General features: G+C 33.6%; 1 protein-coding gene across 1 annotated transcript in view; it reads right to left on the bottom strand.

Annotated features, from left to right (window-relative positions):
- TBC1D22A (TBC1 domain family member 22A) overlaps positions 1 to 22779 on the bottom strand; it is a 140923-nt gene that overhangs the window by 26433 nt on the left and 91711 nt on the right. Inside the window, exon 12 of the mRNA XM_033058598.2 lies at positions 8411 to 8506. Within this exon, the coding sequence (XP_032914489.1) occupies positions 8411 to 8506 (96 nt within the window). The remainder of the gene's footprint in view (positions 1 to 8410; positions 8507 to 22779) is intronic.

Genomic DNA, 22779 nt, shown 5'->3' with positions numbered 1-22779 from the left:
GAATGTCAAGGGCTCTTCCAAGCAATATGAATTGTATAAACACTATGTCCTACAGCACAGCACACAGCAGCAAGTTTTAGAGGAATTCTGTTCAATATCTCTTTCCCTCTATTGAGAAGTCTCCACTGGATTTGCTCCTGGATGCTCCAGAGCTTCCATCCCTCCTCTTTACAGGCATCATCTCTGGTAACAATCAGTACAGGAAACAACACTGGGGCTTGCAAAGAGACAGTCACATCCTCAAGGAAGTCTTCACAGACTATTTAATATTCAGACCATTAAATGTTGGATTTAACAGATGAATTCTAATTTCTGTCAATGCCATGTTCCTACATAAATAATAAAGTGACATAAATATTTGCACAGACTAGGGTGAGGTCAGAAGTGACTAATTCATATATGTCTTTCCACTGACTACAAATGTAATTTAAAGTAACTTTATTTGTAATTCAGACCTGAATTACAAGATTCACTTTATTTCACTAAACTTTAAGCCCAGCTACATAATGTAACACATTTTCAATCTAACTGCTCTCTGGAACATGAATCATATCTTCACATAACATTTGTACTGAACTGTGCAGCCAGTTAACATCTTTGTTACTTAAAAAAATAGTATTTGAAAAATAAGGAAGACATTAGCTAATATCACACATAATTCATTTAGAAAATAGAAATAACTGCTCACTTTGTCATTAGTTGCTTTGAGTTTTTTGAAGAACCCAGAGATACACTAGAGTAAGAACTGTGTCATACTAATATATGGTATAATGAACTCAGCTGTCAAATACACTACATCTGTTTCTAAGGATTTTGTTCTGTATGAAAGAAGGGTTAGAAGTTAACGAATTGCAATATGTCACACATGAAATCCAAGCACAAATCTGCACTTTCTGTGCTTACATTTGAACTTTTTAATTTGATGCATCATTTAAAATTGCAACACATCCCCTATCAGAAAAGCAAACATATTTTTTAACAAGCTGAACAAGTATTCAAATAACAACTTAATTTGAAACTAACTGTAGAAATAAACCTGATGAAATGGAATTTTTCAAATGGCATGAACCTTTACATGGGAGAAAATACAGACTATTAAGCACTATAAATTACTATATCCCTTTGGGTATTTTTTTCCAAATAGAAAGCAAATGTGAAAGCATTACAAATGGACACTTGTGTCTTATGAGTCCAATTATGTCTCCCATCTGTTCTGGTGAGAGACATAAGTTCTTAAGACCTTTGCTCTTCAAGCATGTTCCCCATCTACTTTGAAGAAAAAGTAGCTGACCATCACTTCAAAACAATTCTCTGTACTCTTGTTACATCTTACACATTTCCTCTAGAAAGAGTCACTGCAGCTTTTACAGTGAAGTACCTCATTCCCTTTTTGATGCTCTCAACTGGTGTGCTAGGGAAGAAGGCACTAGTTACTATCTCCCAGTACCTTGATTTTTAGATTTGCTAAATTCCTGAGAAATAAATGACTTCATAAAAGCCACATGCCTTGGAATTACACTTAAAACAGGTAAGTGTAAAAATTAAATTATTAAATTATTAAATCTCAACACTCATAATACAGATTAGAGTTAGAAATTTTTACAAAATATTAAGATCCTTTTAAAATGTAAAATAAATATCCTACTTATATTGATACCAAAAGCTGAAGATCCTTGTGCTGTTTCTTGTCAGCAAGGATTTGGTTTTCCACTTTTCATGCTGCATTCCAGATAAAATTTCTACTTATGCTGGAACTAGTCTCCTTCAGCAAGGATTTTGAAAATTTCTTCCCATTTTGACCAATCTATTTCAGTACAAATAAAAAAACTGGACAGATTTCCCAAGGTAAGTCAGAGCTGCAGTGATTAGATATTCAAGGACTACTGTTCTTCCTCAAGTGCTTTGGAGAGAGCAGGGCTGTCTCACTGACAACTGTGATTTATCTCATAATATTAGACTAAATCTTATCACAGAATAACTTCTGAGTTTCAGTAGTAAATACACATATTTAAGCTACTTGTAATTCAAAATCATATTACTATATCTAGTAATTGTACTATTTCCAAATATCTTGAGGAGGAAGAAGGACTTCTGGGAGAGAGTTAAGATGAAAGGAGGGTAACAAAAACAGGAGTAGATTTCAAATTCAGATATTACAAAATTTATCTGCTTTACTGGAAGTATATTAAATATTATTTTTAACATGCCAGACATGAGTAATATATTATTCCTATATGCTCTTGACCTAGAAACTAAAGCAAAAAAAAAAAAAAGAAAAATAGACAAATTTAAGAATGAAAATGCATACATTGATGTAGATATATGTTTAGATCTCATATAGATATGTATCTAAATCAATCAAATATAGATAAATCAAATGTATGTATCTAAATAAGATATAAACCAAAAGTGGGGTTGGTTTGTTTGTTTTTAAAAATTATTTTCATTCATAGCTTTACACATCAGAAGCCAAATGCTGGGGGAAAACAATGTATAACATAGGAAAAACAGGCCTACAGTATAATCAAAAGAAAATGGAAAGCCATACAGAAAGAGCTATGTAGTGCTACAATTTTTACTTCCTTTTTCATGCTTCTTAAGCCATTTTTAGTGTACCATATAATCTGGTCAGAACCTTCCAGTAGCTTTTTAGACAAAGGGGAAGTTCTCCTCCTAGTACTAGACAAGTACTACTACTAAAAGAAGGATGACCTACAGTCTACCTGTTACATTTCAGTTCAACATTTAAATTTTGCAATAATAATTTCTGTGGGACAAAACCTGCACTTCTAAGACTGTATGTTCAAACATCTTTGCACCGTTGTGTTTAACTTAAAATACACTCACACGTGGAGACCAAGTCAAGATATTCATGATGATCAAAATATGCATAAGCTTTTGACAAAGCTGAGTAGGGTTGAGAACAGAGCAGTTAAACTATTACCACTCACATAATTCTCTGTTCATTAAGCTCTGCGTGCAAAAATAAAGTCAGCAATTTTATTATTGCAAATTGGCTCTTCTGAACATAAAGGATTCAAGAGTGTTGAATCCCAGCTGTCTGCTACCAGTACTCAGAGATTAAAAAGTGATCTCACGTTAGGTTGCCAGCTACAACTTTCAAAGTCTAAAACAGCAGAGCTTCCAGTTTCTTGAAACACATGAATATATATTGAACATCTTCCAAAAGTGCTCTCGGTGGGGAATCAAATCAGATCAGTTTTAGTAGTGAGGCTCTTTACAGTTAGAAAGATTTCCATGTTCACAGTTCTTAATTCTTTACAGGTTTTGGTACATCCACAGGAAAGACCTTCTTAGCTTCCATACACAGAAGAATGAGGGCACAAAATCATCTAATCATAGAGCTTAGAGAGAAGAAGGGCAAACATTCATCTGTTCAAAAAACTAATCCTTTCCAAAACATTTTTTTTTCTTTAATTTTTTTTTTTTTTTTTTTTTTTTTTTTTTTTTTTACTGCAGGAGCAATGAGAACTAATTTTTTAGTACATACCAAGAAGCTAAATTAAAATAGATTTATTAGTTACACCTCATATAATATGAACTAAGCACTCCTATACTTTCAGGCAGAAAAAGTAAAATTTAAACATTTACATTGCAAAGTATGTAAAGATCAAAAAAGATTAATGAAATCTATATTACTGTGGTTTAGTGTAAAAAGATAGTATGAAATTACATCTCTGATATCTGACATGTTTCTATAGTAGGTAATTTATAGGAAAGACATTAATATCAAACTTTTTAAACTAAAGCTAGTTACTTATATAGACAGTAGAAATGAAATTAAATTAACTTATCTTCTAAGCTTATTGTTATTCAGCATTTATCTCAATTTTAATAAGACAATTGTGCATGCATTCATTTTGGTAAATAAGTCAATAAGACTTACATCCTATATATAAAAATTACATAATAATTATTTAAAACATTGCATAAATAAGAATAAAGCACAGTCACTATCCTGAAGATTTTATGACTCAAGTTTAAAGCAAGAGACAATAAATTCACAGAAAAGTAAAAAGAAACAACACAAAACTCATCAATGTGACTGTAAGTGCTACTAAGAGACTCAAGTCAACCTGTCAAATCTATTCTGGGCATAGCAAAAAAGCGGAATTTAACAAGACTTAGAGCAAAGTAGCTGAATATCTGCATTAGGTGCTCCATTTAAGTAAGGTGGCAAAGCGGGAGAAAGCACCGCGACTTTCTTGTGAGTGCAAGTGGGTGATGAAGCTGTCATCACAGGCTGATAGCCTGGAGTCAGGAGCTCAGTGCTGAATCTGAGGTGTCATGGAAGGTGTCAGTATTAGTCCATTAAAGGCCTCAAAAGAGAAGGTGTCTCACTTTTCCTTGGTGCTCCAAAGGAAAGGGAACAAAGGGAGATGCAGAGCAAGAAAGTAAGAAAAAACTATGGATTGAAAAGTTATCTTTGCAGCTTCTTTGCAGTCTGGGTGAATATAATTGGAGAAAAAAAAATGTATTTTTCAAAGACAAAGAAAAGGACAATGCAGTAATAAAGATGTGAGTTGGTGACAGCATGGGGGAAAATGTCTTTCAGACAGACAGAAAAGCCTATATCTTAAAATCACAAATAAGAAAATATCTGCAAGAGAGATTCCTTACCACAACATACTGAACATATTTCTGTAGCTCAGCTATGTCAACAAAATTATAACTTCCTAAAGTACAAGCTAACAGATAAGCCAATATGAATTCAACTAACTTAATTATAATTACCATTAGCTTATATTCAGTTAAACAGTTGAATTTAGTTCCTGAAGTCTTGCTTCTGTAAAATATTTCAGATATCACTTAACAGCATTGGCTATCCACACCTTTAAAGAATTCAGGGGAATTTTGGAGTTATGGGTGTAGTTAGGAAAATTAATAATAGCAAGCCAAAGTCTGACACATGCTGATGGGTAGAAAGGCTTTCATTACTAGTACATCAAATTACTTAAGCTTAGATAGTAGAAGTCAAATGAATTTCACGTCTTTATTCAAAAGGTATAGTTTATCACATTAAAAATATAGTTTTATATATATTGAGCTTACTGGTTTTTTCTATGGTTTTTTTGGTCTGATACAGAATATTCATATCATCAACAGAAACATCAGAAACCAAGAATGACCCATTTGAGTTTATAAAAAACACATTGGTTACAAGGGAAAATCGAAGGCAAGATTTAAATTTCTGTCGTTTCCTGCCTAGCCATTCTGTTCCCTGCCCCCCCACATGTGAAGTATAAACTGCAAATCTGAACTACGAATAGAGTAACAGAGCTATCCAAACTACTTCTCTGTATCTGGGTTTGTGGGGCACCCTATCCAGATAACAAGGACTCTAGAAGTGAGAACCAAGAGAGAATAACAAGCTTGAATGAAAACTGAAAAAACCCTCACTCTTTTCCATAATATTAATCTTTGTATTATACATGGGCATGAAATATTTAAAACATCTCCCTGAAAACATGTCAGTTTAATTTCACTGTTATCAAAAAGTGACTCTGGGGAATTTGAAAACTGCTGAGTGTAATAATTTTTGTCCTCATTACATAGCATTGCATCACACAGCTCATTGCATTAAATAGTAGATTTCAAAATGGGATTATAGCTTACTAGAAAGATTACTGAATAAGTAGGACAAAATGTAAGCAGCTTTAAACTCCTAGGAAAATAAGACCATCTGATATTTTTATTCTTAACCAAAGAAATGGCAGTGAGAGCAGTAACTTGTTTCAAATTATTCAAAAGAGGACAATGATCATCATGACTTGATTATCATCTTACAAAGAAAAAATTATTTCACAATGTTTTTTGAAACATGAAAAATATGGCAGAGCATCAACACAGTTTTATATGCCCATGTTCCAAGTCTATATATACATGTTCAGGTAGATACATGTACATCTATAATATATACATATAATATGAACATTTAAACATTAGAAGGTCAGTGTTGAAACATTTATTTCTTCCACCCTTCCCTTATCAAAACTTACTTCCCTTCATATCTTAACATTTAATTCTACAGATATAAACCAAATACCAAGCAATTTTCAGGTTGTATCACTCTATAGTATGAGTTCAGCCTAACTCCTTTCATTTCAAAATTTATTTTTGTGCTACATGACAATACACAAAAAAAGTCCCCAAAACTACAATCACACACATTGTGATTGATATTAAGGAAATATTGAGGGATGAACATTTGGTATCTAAGTCAATCTGTTCATATCAGGAAGAATAAATAACATACTTTTACTGATTGCTTGGTTGCAGACATACCTAAAAGATTGAAAAAAATTATCTTAACAGCAGACTATTTTCTATCATCATCCTGTCTGTAATATTACTGAGAATATACTTCATCAAATAATAAGAATATAGGTATTGCGTAACCAATTCTTTAAAATTCATTCAAGACTTGTTCAGTGTCTCTTCTGGCACGGTGCCATACCTGATGTTCTTGGGAAATTATTCCAACTTAAAATTCCTGTGAGGTCTGTATTTCTACTGAAAGAGGTCAAACAGATGTGTGAAAGAAGAGAGTTTTCATAGGTAGTGGAAAAAAACCAGGCCCTCTAACTGACAGTTAAGAGAGACTTCCCTTATTCCTGTCATTTGCAGATAAATAAATACAACACACACTATGTGCAAGAGAAATGACTGAATGCATGTGATTCTTTGTACAGTTCACAGAACAAAAAACTTCTGTACAAACTGTACTATAGCTATGACTTCTCAATAATGTGAATTCAATGCAGAGTACTCCAAGTTAAATATACTGAAATTCCCAATTTTCCAATGTAGTTTAAGTGCTTATTACTTTGAAGACTAGGCAGTGATCTACAGCTATTATTAACAAAGCAGAAGAATAATGGATATTGTTCTTGCCTGTGGGACAGAAGTATCATTTAGAGAATTGATAACACTTTAGTTTGGCCATTTTAAAAGGTCATGTTACACAATAAGAAGGCCAAGGCTTTTAGTGATAACATATGATGGTGATAAAACTAGCATGGACCTACAGATCCTCAAAATTACCAATTGCATTTCTATGTTGTAAGCAATCCAAAGCAGTGTGATAAATGCATTCCAGTGTATTCCTGATTTTTGTACTTTATATTCTAGTTTACACAGCCTATAAAGAAATTAAATCATCAATTAAATATCTTAATTATTAATTAAGTAAAATCTGAATGTGTGTAAGCAGGACAAAACAAGTCTTCATAGTACTATACCATGGTATTATTTACTTGAAGCATAGTTGTAATAGATTTGGTAGAGAGATGAAAATTATCCTCTTTGTTGCAGGAAATCAACATGAAAAATTTAACAAGGAAGATTAACAGTGAACAATTGCAATCAAGAGGTATGGATACCAACATTAGAGATGATTTTGACAAAGTACCCATAAATTGAGAAAATCTGACAGCATTAGCAGGTACTAGAAATTAAAGCTGTTATGTTGTGCCCTTAGGGATTTATTCATTTCAAAGACAGGCAACGACAGCTCTGAATAAATCCTTTCATGAAGATAAAATAGATTGAAGTGATACACAAATTTGCACAATGGTTCATTTGTAGAGGGCCACAGAGTTCAGTCAGCTGGAGAGAAAATAAGCTGGTGATGGGCCATTTCCCCAGGGTAGGCAATGACGGGGGCTTTGCAGCACAGGCTATTCACATTCAGCCTTCAAACAAGACTTTAAAGCCTTTTATGCATTCAGTGTGTATCATAGGGTAAAATTCAATATAAATATTTCTATGAAAGAGACCTGTCACCAGTTCACAAAAATAATTGGACTTCTATGGATGTATGCAAATGATTTGCCTATCTACCATATTCAAATCTTCTTACAAACAACTTCCTGATAAGCTTTTTGCTGGAAAAATGTAAGGTTTTGAAATGTAGGGGCCTGAAGTCTATTTACTTCCTAATGAAAAACAGGCTCCTTATTTTAAAAGACTGCTTGCCCAGCTGTTTTGAAAAGCTTTTTTGACCTTGTTAGAGAATGTTATATTATACAGATGAGAAATTATAAATAAATACTTCAGTGATGCATTTAAGATTTAAAAAAAGCCAGTTACCTTTTCAAAAACTCCCTGCAAAATACCAAGGCAACAGCATCTCCAGAAATCATCTTCTCAAAGTCTGTCTCAGTCAAAACAGCTTTTTGGGTTTTTTTTCCCAGAATAGACAAAGAAAACACATCTCCTACTGCTTATAGCCCATCACTTCAGGTCTAACAGTTTTGGAGCAACTCTAACAGTAAGATATTGTCAGTCCTGCTGTCCCTATTTTGTCTTAAATTCATTCCCAAGTAATGTTAGGAAGGTAAATCTAAGAAATGCTACCCTGTGCTTGAAAAATATCCTCTTCACTTACTTGAAAATCTTTCTCCTCCAGGATCTCTTTCCTCCACCTGACAAGGAAGGCAGCACAGACGTACAAGTGGAAGTGAGAAAAACCCTCTGGTTCAGACTAGAAAAAATAAAAAAGATCATCATTTCAATACACAAATAATAATAATTTTGATCACCAAAATCCCCAAGTATATTTTTATGACATTGACTTCTAAATAAAAATGCCAGCTACATCTGCCTCTCTTTGTATCACAAACATGCTTGCATTTAATGTATGCCAAAGCTACTCACTGCTATTATCTGTAACGGGGACAGAGGTGAGGCTGCTTCCATTTCTCATATTTACATTCATTCTTTACTGATGTGCTTTCCATTTCTGGTGTTACCCATTAGCTTATATCTGATATGAAATACTGTACTGTCCATCTCACCATTGTGGGGGGAACATATGTTTGATTTCCTTTATTAAGTCAACTCTACTACTAGCAGTAGCTTTTGAAGTATAAATTTTGATATAGGAAATTATTAGGCATTGTAAAAATAAAAATAACTTGTATTATATTGAACTGAATTAGATGTTTTCACTATAGGAAGAAAACCTACTCACAAGATGAAAAATTTACAACTCAGTTTTGTATTCAGATCTGCAGTTTTCTGTTCTGATTCAAGTCAGCAGATTCCATCATTTCATAAAACTCCCTCTAGAAATCAATATTTTATAATTTCTCGTAAGAGTTTAGAAAATTTTGTGAGGAGATCTTTAAAAGACAACACTGTTTTCTCATATTATCAAATTAATATTATATTTACTTTTCTATACCACTAGGAAACAAACAAAAAAATACAATATTAAATTATCAATGTAAAATCTCATTAAAATACAATCTGAAAATAATAATTATAAAATTAAACTACATATTTTGGAAAATTGAGGTATATCTAAATGCTGATATCTATATAATTTACAAGATATAATTCTAGTGCTTTAAAAATATAGCAAGTTTTTTCATATTCTCATTTAAAACTGAAGTTTACTCTTTGGAAAAATACAGCATTCTGGTCAAGTATGGTGAACTGAAACAACTTCTTCCATAAAGCACAAGATGATAGAATACCTGGTTTATTGCTATTTAACCTAGAACAACGTGGTATTTAAAATTCACACAATAAATAAACTTCCCAGCTGTAACAAGTGACAAAGGAAAAATATTCTCCAACTAGTACTTTTCCTTCTCCTCTATCCTTGACTGATAAAAGAGCAGAGTGTGCTACAAGAGGTTTAGAAACACCTGTCCAAAACAGCTACAGAAACTACAAACCAACATCTTGTAAACAGCTACAGAAACTACAGACCATCTGGTCCACCAAATCAGTAAGGATCCAGGAAAGACATAATGCCAATTATTTTAAGTTTAAAAATGTACTTGGAACTGAAAATAAGAATTAGTTAATTTTGGAAATACTTTTAAGGAATTGTAGAAAAATTATCTGGACATGTACAAGAACCTGTACTTTTTCTTGTGATTTTTCTGGGATTTTCTGCCAATAAAAGTTTCTTCAAAATGAAGCTCTTTTAAATGAAACAAAATAGGTTTAAAAATGCAATTCATCAGAAAAAAAATGCATATCCCCTACAGATTTAAAAATTCATCATGCTTCAGAGATAAGTCTAGGTACAAAGTATTTCGAATGGATAGATTTAGACAGTTTTAGAAATTGAGTAAAACAGCTAATGCATAATTGCCTTTCCTAGCACCTGATACCTATTATACTTTTCCATTTGCAGCTTTTGAAGTTACAAACAGTTTGATCTCTAAATGTACAGAAATGCAGACTACCAGCTAAAAGCTATTTAAAATCAAGTATAAACAATGACCTTGATTTAAATATTTTAGAAAAAAAATCTCAAGGCAGATGTACAACCTTCCAGAAGACTTATTCTGAACATATTACAGACGACTCTGAGCACATTATCTAAGAACCATCTGTCATTATCAATAAAAATCATTTAGACTGTTAACATCACAAATATCTCATTGCCCTGCAAATGCTGGATTTCCTTTACAGCTGAAATGAAAGGTGTTCCTTGGAATGCACTCCCCAAACTTCTTGAATTGGACAACCACCAAAAGAATGCAAATTTTGTTGTAACACAAAACTGATTAGTGTCTTGGCAATGATTAATCTAAGCAGCCTTCCACCCTGGATACTTCAACATTTAGGGAGCGTAATACCTCATGCTATTATATTTTTATTTATATACAAATTTTATTGCATATTTGTATTTATCTACAATAGAAGATTATTGTTTAAGAACTCAGAATAATTAAAACTATGAAATTTTGTCAGAGTTAGGCATTAAACCACATTTGACACTCAAGTAATAGCTCAGATAATAGCTCATACAAGGACTTCCAAATAATTACACATGAATAAAGCAACCTTAAGCAACTCCATTTCTACCACATTACAAAGAGCAGACAGTTTAGGTAAAAAGAGTTTTAAATATTTTTTGCCAAAATGTCCAAGCAATTTGTTGCAGAAAAATAGAAAGAAGCCATGAACATCATGGAAAGTGGAATATATTGGCTGCTTGACCAAGTTTTGCATTTTTGCTCAGCCAGGAGCCTTGACTTCCCAGGCACAGACTCAATTCACTGTCAAAACACTCAAGAGTTCCAGTCTGAGAAGAAACACAGCAGGAACATAGTAGAGACATCCATGACAGCAACTAGCCTCTCACCAGGAATGACCAAGAGCAGATGACTGAGTACAGGATAGCAGTACCTCCCCAGAATACCCCAAGTTTCAAAGGTTTCATGCTCAGAGATGTCCTAAGAGAAGCTGCAGAATATGTCCATTTAATAATAGGAGTTAATGGATTTGTCTAAACTTCCTAAATCTTTTTGCAACTGTAAGTTTTTTGGTAAATCAGCAAGTCCTAGAACAAAGAATTCCAAAACATGAGTGCATGCTTTATAGCATGTCTGGTTTAAACCTGCTAGTTTCATTCATAGTAGTTCAGATATTTGCAGTGACAGAGTATGAATCCCTTCCTGTTCACTTTCTTCAATCTGTTTGTATTTCCCTCTTTTGCAGACTAGAAATGTTTTGCTTATTCCACAGCTCCTCATGTACCAGTTCCATCACCTTTGCTCAGCCTTCTTAAGCATCCTTTCATGTAGTCTTCCCATTCTGAAATAGGCCCTGAACTGTACACAGCATGTGAGTTGCAGAAAGAGTATAACTCTCATAGTGCTCATAATGGTATCTTGTTCTCCTTACCTTTTCCAGTAATTCTTAACCTTTCGGGTTTTTTTAATTTTTCTATTCCTGAGTGCTACTGGGCTTGTATATTCCTCTTGTGCTTGACTGTAGGAAGCTACCTTGAAGCCCATAGTTGTACCAGTAAAGCTAGGATTGGTCCAAACACACAGTATCACTTTATATCTGTCCATGCCAAATTTCACCTGTTGTTTATGCCAGGCTGATAATAAAAACATGAAGTCCTGCGACTCTTTTCTATCTCACCTCTCACCTTTACTACCCTTAGTAATATGGTGGTGTCAGCAAATTTTGCTGTCTCAGTTGCTCTTGTTTTATCCCTTCAGCAGAAAGAGCTTAAGCCTCATGTCAAATTGCAAAAGAATTACATGTTATTTCCTTTAATTCTGAAATTTGCCTGCTTGTTCTTAACAATTGTTCTCTATCATTCAGGCAGTTCTTATTCATACAAGGGCATTCCCTGGAATTCCACAGCTGTGTTTCCTTTTTGACAACCTTTAGTGAAGAACCTCCTTCAGTGTTTTCAATATTCTAGATCAACCTGGTACATGTCTTCACTGGCTCTTAAGTTTTGTAAGGTGTGATTTTTCCCTACAAAAATCATGTCAACACTTCCTTAAAATGACATATTTAGCCATGGTGAAAGAATATTACACTCAAGTTTAGAGAACACTGAACTGAAGTCAGTATAATCTTGTAATTCTAAAAGGTACTGGAATATTTTGCAGACTGCAATTATTTTTATTGAACACAGCAGCCTACCAGCTCATCTGGGATCACAACCTTCTCCCATTTGTCAGTTTTCCAGTCAGTTATATAATGAAATTTCAATTATTCGAAAAGTGCTAAAAAAATTAATTTTATTCATTACATATGTTATAAAGGTTTTTTACAGTTATAGGCAAATATACCTATTAACAACACTTTTGCTGAGTTTGCACATTTTGGATTGTCTTGCATAATTGTTTGTGCTTCACTACGACTATTCCCAAGAGGATGATCCTAAAAGCCGTGACCAAGAGCACTTGCCTAAGATGAATCCAGTCTCACCAAAAACAAAGGAATGAAGTTGGATCTTTTATGCCTTAAAGAAACAAAACAAACAGAAATAAAACATAACCTATAGGTAAGGCCTACAAGTAGCTGTTTCTAATGCAAACATCCATCAATTAACATTAAAATTTATGAGCAGGCTTGATCTTTGTATTTTAAAAAAAAACCTGATCCAAACATATTTCATAGCATTACATAACCTTTAATGGAAAGTAACCTTTCCGGGTCATAACATCAAGTTAGAAATACCTGTCACAGCTAAAACACTATATCTATCTATCTATATTTATATATAAATATCTGTCACAGTTAGAACACTACATCTATCTACCTATCTATCTATCTATATATATATAAACATCTCAACCCTTAGAGTTCACTAAATCCTTCACAGAAGAGCTATTAAAAAAAAAAAAATTACAAGAACTGTGGTCACATTTCCTATTTCTGCTAGACATGTTCAAAAAAATTACTTATGATACAATGTTCCACTAGATTTGACAAATTTATGCTGAAAATGAGGTGAAGATCAGTTTTCACAACAATTTAGTCACTGGCCTCTCTGATCTAGTCAATAACAACTTGGTAACAATTCCTAAAATATGACTTATGAGAAACTCTGCTGTGAAATCCCAGCCACAAAGAACACTGCCTATTCACTGCTGAAATTTTTTTGGATCAATACCTTGCCCTGGAATGCTTCACATGGCATGCAAAAATCGTGTTAAAACTAGGAATCAATGTCAAATATAAATGGATGCTAGTGATAATTACTATTTACCCAATTTATTCACTCCGCAACTAATAATTTAGTTTTATGAAGCATCTTTCACATAAATTTCCACATGACCTTAAATTACTGCCCCCTTCACTTGCTAACACGCTCAATTCAAATAGATTTAAAAAATATCTAACAAACTGACTTTTTTGTCCTAGCTTTTCCAGAATAAACTGTGGTGGAAAACAAAAATCAATGTTTCTCATTTGGTTCTTTTAAAGAATTCACCATGAAGTTTTTAAAGAGTTCAGTCATGACTAGGATGTCAAGTGGATTCTCACTCAGTGAAATGCTCTCACATCCAACACTGAACTGTTATCTTTTACAGCCAATTTTCCTCCTCTTGTGTGGTGGTTTATTACCTTTGCACACAGGAGTGTGGTTAGATCTTAGCAAAGGAATGGAGCTTCTTATGCAACTCCCTTTAAAGCCTTTTCTTGCTGAATTGGTTATTGACAGAAGAAAGTGGAATAAAGCAGTTTTCTTGAAAAATGCCTTAGATACAAATGCAAGAATATGCTGAACTCTACACAAGGAGAACACTTTGCAACATTTATATCTAACATTATTTTGAAAATAGCCTAGATAGACACAGAAGCATTATGGATAGTGAGACTATCAGAGAACATAATTTCTTTTCTCTAATTTCTCATGTTAATAAACCTCTTATTAACTGCAGTGAAGAGTGACCATGAGTCGTTGTTTGTACTTGCTGGGGAAACTATTATTTAATCTACTGCTTTGAATTTCTACAGCTCGAAAAGGCAAACAACTTCCAATTTACCTAGCAGTTATAACTACATAGAACACAGCAAAATGGGATGTGGCAATGTGAGCATGAATTCTGCCAGTGATAGATCAAAAAATCACTGTGATTTTACACAATAGTGAGGGTTGTATATAAAACCACAATCTAACATATATAGAATCACTAGGTTGGAAGAGACCTTCAAGATCATCGGGTCCAACCCATGCCCTAATCTCTCAACTAGATGACGGCACCAAGTGCCACATCCAATCTTTTTTAAACACATCCAGGGATGGTGACTGCACCACCTCCCCAGGCAGACCCTTCCAGTACTTCAGTATTCTTTCAGTGAAAAACTTTTTCCTAATATTGAAACTATATTTCCCTTGGTGCTGGTTAAGATAATACATATTTGTGGGCCCTCTAGTAGGAACAAAAAATTACTTTCTGCAAGTTATTTGTTTAGCAATGAGGACAGAAGAATCAGCAGTAAGAAATAATGAAAATCTTCCAGGTTGGTTTCAGTGCATTAACAAGTAGAAGTCACATAACATTATAAGCCCACATCAATAACAACAGATAATTTACACTGTTTAGGTTTTTTGCTTTTTGTTTTGTTTTTTTTTTGTTCACCATAGTTGATGTATTAAAAAACAAACTATTTAGGTTAGAGTCATTAATATGGTCCCTAATTATCTTACCAAACCATGGCACAGTGTAATGACTCAAAGTAGTGAATCTCTGTGTAATTAACCCTGAACACCACTATGGCATTTACTTCCTCTAACAGCATGAAATACAAGCATACAATTAATTCTGTTTCTCGTGTATATAAAGGTGAAGCATATACTTCCTTACACACTTTAGTCCTGAGTCTTTTCCTCAGAAAAGGCTTAGGCAGACGGATCACACAAGCTGTACGAGCATATTAGAAGACAAGACTACCAACAGCCTTTTCAAAAACTTCCACGTGCTTGAAAAGTCTAACTCCCTAGCTATCTCCCAGAAAATTCACTTTGTATCCTTAATTTCTGAGATTACCCCACCTGAACTTAAAATCCCTCTTACAGGTGTGAAGTTATGGAAGTACTGTGTTGTTATGGGAAGTCTGAGGAGCAGTAAGGTAAGGATAAATCCAGAAGTGACAAACTAGCTGCATCCCCAGCACAGGCGAAGTTGCAGAAAAAACTTTCTAAAACCTGGAGGCTATTTCTTTTTTAAAAGGTTACATGGCAGATTTGACTAAAAACATGCAGACAAAATATTTTCAAAGGCATGCACATTTGGGATAGCAAAATGTAGATTTCATCTTTGTTTCACCATTCAATGACAGAAGAAATATGTATTCAAAAACTTCTTACATTTGAAGCTAGGCTGAAAACTGGGCTTCAATTACTCAGACATGACTGTCTGGCTGGAAATAAATTTGTTTTGAAGTTTCCTTCTAATTAAAACCCCATTCATTGTATCTGAAATCACTAATTTAATTTATACTTAAACATTCAAATTCTGTCTTAAGTTGTGTCTTGACACCAATTAGCTGGCCAAAAATGTGGTAGGAAAAAAAGCAAAGCTGTGTCACACTAAAATTAACACTGCTTTTAGTCACAGAATTCCATTTAAAAGTATGATTTAACTTAAAAAGCACAAACTAAATCCAGATCATTAATAAATATGTGCTGCAACTGATTTAATTCTGAAGTACCTTGCTGCAAGGCAAAATATCTTTACATAAATGCCAGTCTGTTTTAAGCAAACTACTGATTTGATATAGGGACAAGCACAATTGATTAAAAAAGAATATGGCAATTTTTCCGCCTGTGAGAACTTTAGCAGGTCATGTGAACCAAAACCAGACCACACTTCCTCACTAACCTTTTAAATGGCAAATGAGCACAAATAAGCAGTATGACTAATATTTACTAAACTAATTCCCTATTTCACCTTTTGAATTTCAAAATTATTTACCTCATGTATCATTTTAATTATTTTTACAGTTCATTCCCAGAGAACCTCGATACTGGGAAATTAATTAATGGGCACAATAGAAGAACTGTCAGCATTGTTTAAATATAATTTCTGCACTAGCCTCATTTACATGTATTCCTTTATTCTAAACAGTGATTTTTTTGTATGAAATTGTTAGTTCATTAAAAAGAGCACAATGATATCCTTTTCTGCAAATATTCATGGGTTATCAAATCTACTGAAATACATGCTCAAGATAATCATTAGAGCATTTATTCCATGGATTTCAAAGACACTGAAATAGTTGTATAATAGTTGCATTATTGTTTAATTAATTGGCTTTAGCTTTATCATATTATTAGCTTTCATAAAAGTTATCAAACTAATACTTCAAGGCAGATCTACAGAAAGTAGTGAGTGCTAATCTACCATTTCACAAGTGAAAAAAGTAGTGAGAACCCCTCTACACATGTATATCACATATTTATACTGAAATACTAAAGCAAAATCTAAGTAATAGTATTAAAAAATAGTGGTTGCTTATTCCAGCTTCTCACCAAATAACAGAAAAGGGCTTACTGACACACTGCCAACATATAATTCAAAGAAATCCTCTCAAGAAGAATGTTTTAGGCTACACATGCAACTTCCAGATAGTAAGGTTCTTGTGTGCCTTTATGCACAAAGTTGGTGGTTGGATTACAATGTACTCTTAAAAAAAATATTACAGGTCATTTGAAAAAAGCATATGAAACAATCCAACAAAGATATTGCCAAATTCTTGTTCAGCAAATAAAAACTCTACAATCCCCAAATTCCTACTGCTGTAAATCAGGGGATGATTACACCAAGGTAATTTAAAAGTTTTGTGAATATTTCTTATTAGACTGACATTTATATCAGAACCTTGTCTAAGAAAAATATATTTTCTTCTTAATAATAACAACAAATAAATTTTCAAGCAAACTATCTCCAAAACTTTTTCTTTCTCCCGAAGAACACACCATAAGAGTTGAGAATGAACAAATACGTCACATGTTCAGTCACATGTTTTCGAATAGGTGGTCTTGTTGACTAAGAAGATAATAGAAATATCAAAAAGATATTTGGTAATAAGCAAGAGATATTATCTTCCTTCCCTGTTTTCCAAGCTAACAAGTTTAGGCCTGACAGAGTTAAGTAAAAACACAGATTCAAGAATATCATCCAACTTTCTAGCACAACCATTATCAAAATAGCCAAGACACAGCCCTGGCTGCTTCCCCTTCTCCCATCACCAAACCACATTAAACCACTTTCTAAAAAACAAGAAAAAAGCAACAAAATCCTTAATTTCTGATCACCATTATTCCTGTTAGAGGCTAGGAGATAGCTGGGACTTAAGGATGGCAATTTGCCTGAATGTTCAATCTTGCTTAGTGATAATGACTTAATTATGCCAAGCTTTTTGTGAACATATGACTGCTTACAACATTCCTTGGTCTGCATGCTTCACATTTCATTCAACTTCTATTAAAACAAGCTGATAATGCCACCGAAACTGAAGTAGGCAGTTGCTGAATGCAGCAACATCTTGTCTGATTAAAAAGAAAAGAAAAAGCACAACATCTGAAAACATCACTCAGCTGCTCTTCAGCTACGTCCAGCACAGAGGCTCTATAGTTGTGATTGTGCTAAACGGCAGGTTTATAAAAGGGCTTATGTCAAAAGCAACTGAAAAGCCAACACCATTACTCATTCCAAGTATCTGAAAATTGCTAGTCACTCAATATCACAGCTGGAAGTGTTAATAATGCACGAATTTTAATTAAATTCATTAAGTACTTGATAGCTATCACCAGGAATTTGATCTTGTTGGGATGAATAAGACTAGCTGCTTCTTTTGTTAATACAAAAGACTCACTAAGCTAATCCAAAAACTACTCTTCACACCACTTCTATTCCCATCCACGAACTGGTTAGCATACAAAGAATTACTACTGATGATCAGGTGTAGTTCTGATCAGAATGAGAGACTATATCTACTAAATATGACTGCCTTTATTAGATTTATCAAAAATATTTCCTGTGAATAACACTACAGTTCTGAAGGTGCTAGATGACTCCATAGAGCCACAGCCTGCTCAAAACTCAAATATCTTTCAGGACACTGAAATAAGGTAAGGTCTTTGATTTAAATCTTCTTAAGATGCTGACAATCAACTGCAGAACAATCAAGATAAAGTCTGCTTTAATAATAAATCTTCACACCAGACCACTGATTGAAGACAGCAGCGTAAAGCAATAGACTCATGTGGGAATGGCAACACCTGAAGAGTTGTTACCATCCGCTTTATCAAGGTTCTCTGGAGATTACCTCTGATGCTACTATTCTTATCTCTGAAAAACAAAATTTCTATGTTGACCCTGAAGAGAGCCCAAAGCAATTATGAGATTATTACAACAGTAATACTTTTATACTTTTTTCCATCTCAGTTGTATCAGACACTAACCATTAATACTTTCCTAGCAGCCACTTTCTTAGAAAAGCTCCTACAACAATATCTAGAAGCAGTGTAAATTAAGAAAAAAGGGGCAGAAAATGAGACAAATTTTAAGGTACTACCATCTAAATACAACTTTATTAATTCTAATATTACCAAGAATGCACTGGGGATTTTCTAGAAAACCTTATTCCATCACAAATACAGCACAAGGGCTTAAAAAGCTCTTACTTTTCAACAGGTTTTCCCATACTGACAGGCTGAAGTAACCTGAACAGCTTCATGTTTTTCCTGTTTGACATGACATCACCAGACTGTGAAGCTTAAGTTACTCAAATCTCTTACTGCTGTCAATAAACATGACTTGCTGTTTTCTTTCCATCAGCTTTTGTGAGCAGCACTCCACTAATCCATGCTGACATTCAAAGGACTGAGTTTTCAGTACCAGGAGCTTGAGACACTTCCAACAGATGACAAAGCAAACAGGAGTGCCCTAATCATTACCCCGACCCTTAAGCAGCTCAAAATAGGAGGACAGCTTTGATCCAAAGAAAAGTTTTCTGGCTGACTTTTTTTAACGAACACAGAATCTTGAGCTGAAATTCACAGTATGACATCTAGTACAGTACTTCTGTGATTTCCTTTATCAAAAACTATCGACCAACTACTTTAAAAGGGCAATACTAGTCCCACTGAAACAACGTGGACACTGCATTAGATTCCCAAATATCTCTCCAAATTTTCAGAAGCATTTCACTTACTTATTTTATTTAAGACTTTAAAAGAGTACATAGTGAGGTTATAAATTACTCTTTCTGGATTTATTTCCTACTATTATAAAAGAAAAAAAATGCATACCATTTTCTTTTAATCTTTCTAATTATGTTGTAACAAGCAACAAAAAAAATCAGAAAAAAGTTATGCTGCCAGACTTCAAGATGAATTTTATCAACAAAATAAATGTGAAACCAAGAAACATGCCTCTGGAAAATTAAAACAGAAAACAAACAAAATATTAGCTACCCAAGGTGTGAACTAAAATATTTACTTATTAAAGGATCTAGCATCAAAATTTTATTGTTAACTGTATCTGTCCTTTATAATATTCTTCAAATTCATCAAACTGATTTTTCTAACATGATTTTGCTTATAGCAATGAAGACTGAAGACTCTAAACTTTTGGACTTTTAAAATCTGACTAACATATCCCAAAATGCTGGAAAGAAGGATGTAAAGCTGTATGTTCAAACATAAATTTAAGTTAATGCCAATGTTTTTGTATCTCACAAACAATGCAAACTGCAAATATAACTTCATTTGGTACATAGCTAAAAGATTTTAAACACAGCTTACTCTGTTACTTTCGTACACAGTAATTTCTTGATTCCCAAACACCCTAAACCAATATGAAAATAGAAAAGGATATAGAAAAATTAAAGAAAAAATAAATAACATTTGATGCAATTATATACCTTACCAAAAAAAAAAAAAATCAAAGCAGAAATCTTATGATAATCAATACCATCATCCAACAGTATTTTAGAAAACTGTTTTCTGTACACCTTATTTTATCAGGGTAGCATTAAAAACTTACTGGTATAAATCTTGGCTGTTACAGAATGGCTCTGTGGAAAGATGAAATTCACCACACACTGACAACATCTGTAGCTCATTCTAGCCAAAACAAAGGCAGCCCAGTGTGCATAGTTGGAAGAAACATGTTTGAAACAAGCAATGTGCAAAACAAGCTGCAAAACCAAGAGATCAGCTCACACAAAGTTATACTGAGAATTTATGTACTGTAGAGACTCCCAGAGCCATGCACCCAGGCACAGTGACAAAAACAGAGGTGGTAAACTCCTGACTGATTCCAGAAGTCTTACAATTCTTTGGACTAGTGATGAGTATTGAAGATGAATCCTGGCCACCTTTCAAGAACCTGCATTTGCCACCTAACTTTCAGACAGCAAGGACTGTATCAGAACATTCCAAGAGCTGTTTATTTTCCATGTTATCCCGCTAAAGCTTGAAGGCTGTGAAAATTCACTGCATCCCTGGGCACTTAAACAATAAACCAAATTAATAATCACTTCTCTAAAACAACAAGGTGCTGCTACTATGGAAACAGGAGGGGAAGTAAAGGTTGTCAGCACTGCTCAGTGGGAGCCTACAGGGAATCAAACAGCAGAGTTCTGTTTCTGTAATGAGTAACAAACCAGAGACAAAGAGAACTTAAAACAAAAAGCAAAATATGAATAAAAAGAAGCCATAGCCCAGATAGAATAAAAACCATGAAGAGTGCATGTGTAATGAAATTGGGCTCAATACCAAAGAGGAGAATCTACAAGTTAGAAAACCAAAAGTCTTGTTACCATATACCTAATTTACATAGCCATTATTCAGAGATCATATTAATAATCACACTTAAAACTTGAAAAAAAATATACTGCAATCATACAAACATTTAGTTTGCACTTAAATATTTAACTGCAAAAGTCATACAGTATCATGAAACAAAACGTTTCAAATTGTGTCTTATGGAAAACTGAACCAAAATTGGTATTTTTAATTATGAAAATGCTTTACTAAAAAGAGAGTGTTGGCTTGTTTCAAGACAAACCAAGAGCACATAACCTCCAGAATTTTTTCCTGAAATACTACAGTGAAGTTAAAACATACTTAAGAGACAACTTTTCTCTGTCTGCAACCTAAGCTTAAAAGAACTTTCACCAATGAAAGTTGTTTATGCTTCCCAGAAAGGAAAATTGACTTGCTTTCCCATTAAGACACTGATTTTCCAGAGTTTTGATGAATTACTATTAACAATGAAAGAATTCCATTAGAAAGAAGAAATCTTGTTTATTAACAAACAGGAAGATTATTAGAACTTCAAGGCTCAATCATGAAAATTCTACTATTGGTTTTGTGAAACTTTTTCAGCACAATGCATAAGATTTTTTTCAGCAACATGAGAATTTATTAAAGGATAATCAGAAAATGCATCTTTGTTGAGCTGATTTTTACTTAATAATGTAAATAAATTTTTCACAAAGTCTGTTCTTTTACAGAAAGGAAACACTAGGCAGTGTTATCTGGAAATTTTCATTCATAACTTTTTGCAAGAAAGAAAGAAAGAAAAACTGTTTGTATTTAAATGAAAAAGCAACAAAATATAGATATTTCTACTGTTATCTCTATTCTCCTATCTACTAGACCATGTTTTGTCTCCAAAATATTAATTTCTGCCTAGAATGCAAAAAGCTGCTGTACAACTATTTGTATCTATTTTGTTTATTCAAGGTATTATAACTCTTTCCTAAGTCACTACATTCACTACATAAAATTTGCATTTTCAATACTATTTATTGTGTATCATAAAAGTTCCATTAGAAACAAATTCAGAGAAAATAGAAGTTGGAGGCATAATTTTCATTCATTACTTTTCATAATACCTTCTTCATTCAGATGTATCAATACAATCTAGGGAATTTCTGCCATTGTTCTCAAAGACAGATAAAGGATAAAAAATAATCACAGCATGCAGTTGTTCTAATCTACCAAAACCAATGGAATATGCATGAAAGGTTATGCAGCACAATGTACAGTAATCCTATGGATATTTACAATGAGCCAGTTGAAGAGTATTGTAAAAGATTATTACATGTTTTCAGTTTGTGGGGGTTGTATTCCTTCTCAAAAACAGACCCAGGAGGTCAGGATGATGACTCCAGAGGAAAAGTGAGATCCCTTAGGAGTTTCCTTTCAGATGAATTGAAAATTCCAGGGATCACAGTGAACACCAGGAGAAAAATTACAGCAAAGAACACCAACCAGAGCCAGAAAGACTGATGAGAGGATCAGGAGGAAAACAGTTTGATGAAAAGAACCTTGTAAAAGGCAGAGAGGGTTCTGAGGAACTTTCTAGTATTCAGAAAGTCATTTCTGAATGACACAGCTACTATGATTTGGTTTGGACTGCAAACATTCTTTTGAAACACATTCTCACATACAGTCATGTACTGAACCACGGCTAAGGCCAACCTGAGGTTTTATAGAGCATCCAGGGACTTGTCAGA

This window comes from Catharus ustulatus, chromosome 4 (genome assembly GCF_009819885.2).
Source record: "Catharus ustulatus isolate bCatUst1 chromosome 4, bCatUst1.pri.v2, whole genome shotgun sequence".
In the NCBI taxonomy this organism is placed as follows: domain Eukaryota; kingdom Metazoa; phylum Chordata; class Aves; order Passeriformes; family Turdidae; genus Catharus; species Catharus ustulatus.
The sequence above is the reverse complement of the archived record's forward strand: the minus strand, read 5'-3'. Positions and strand labels throughout refer to the sequence as shown.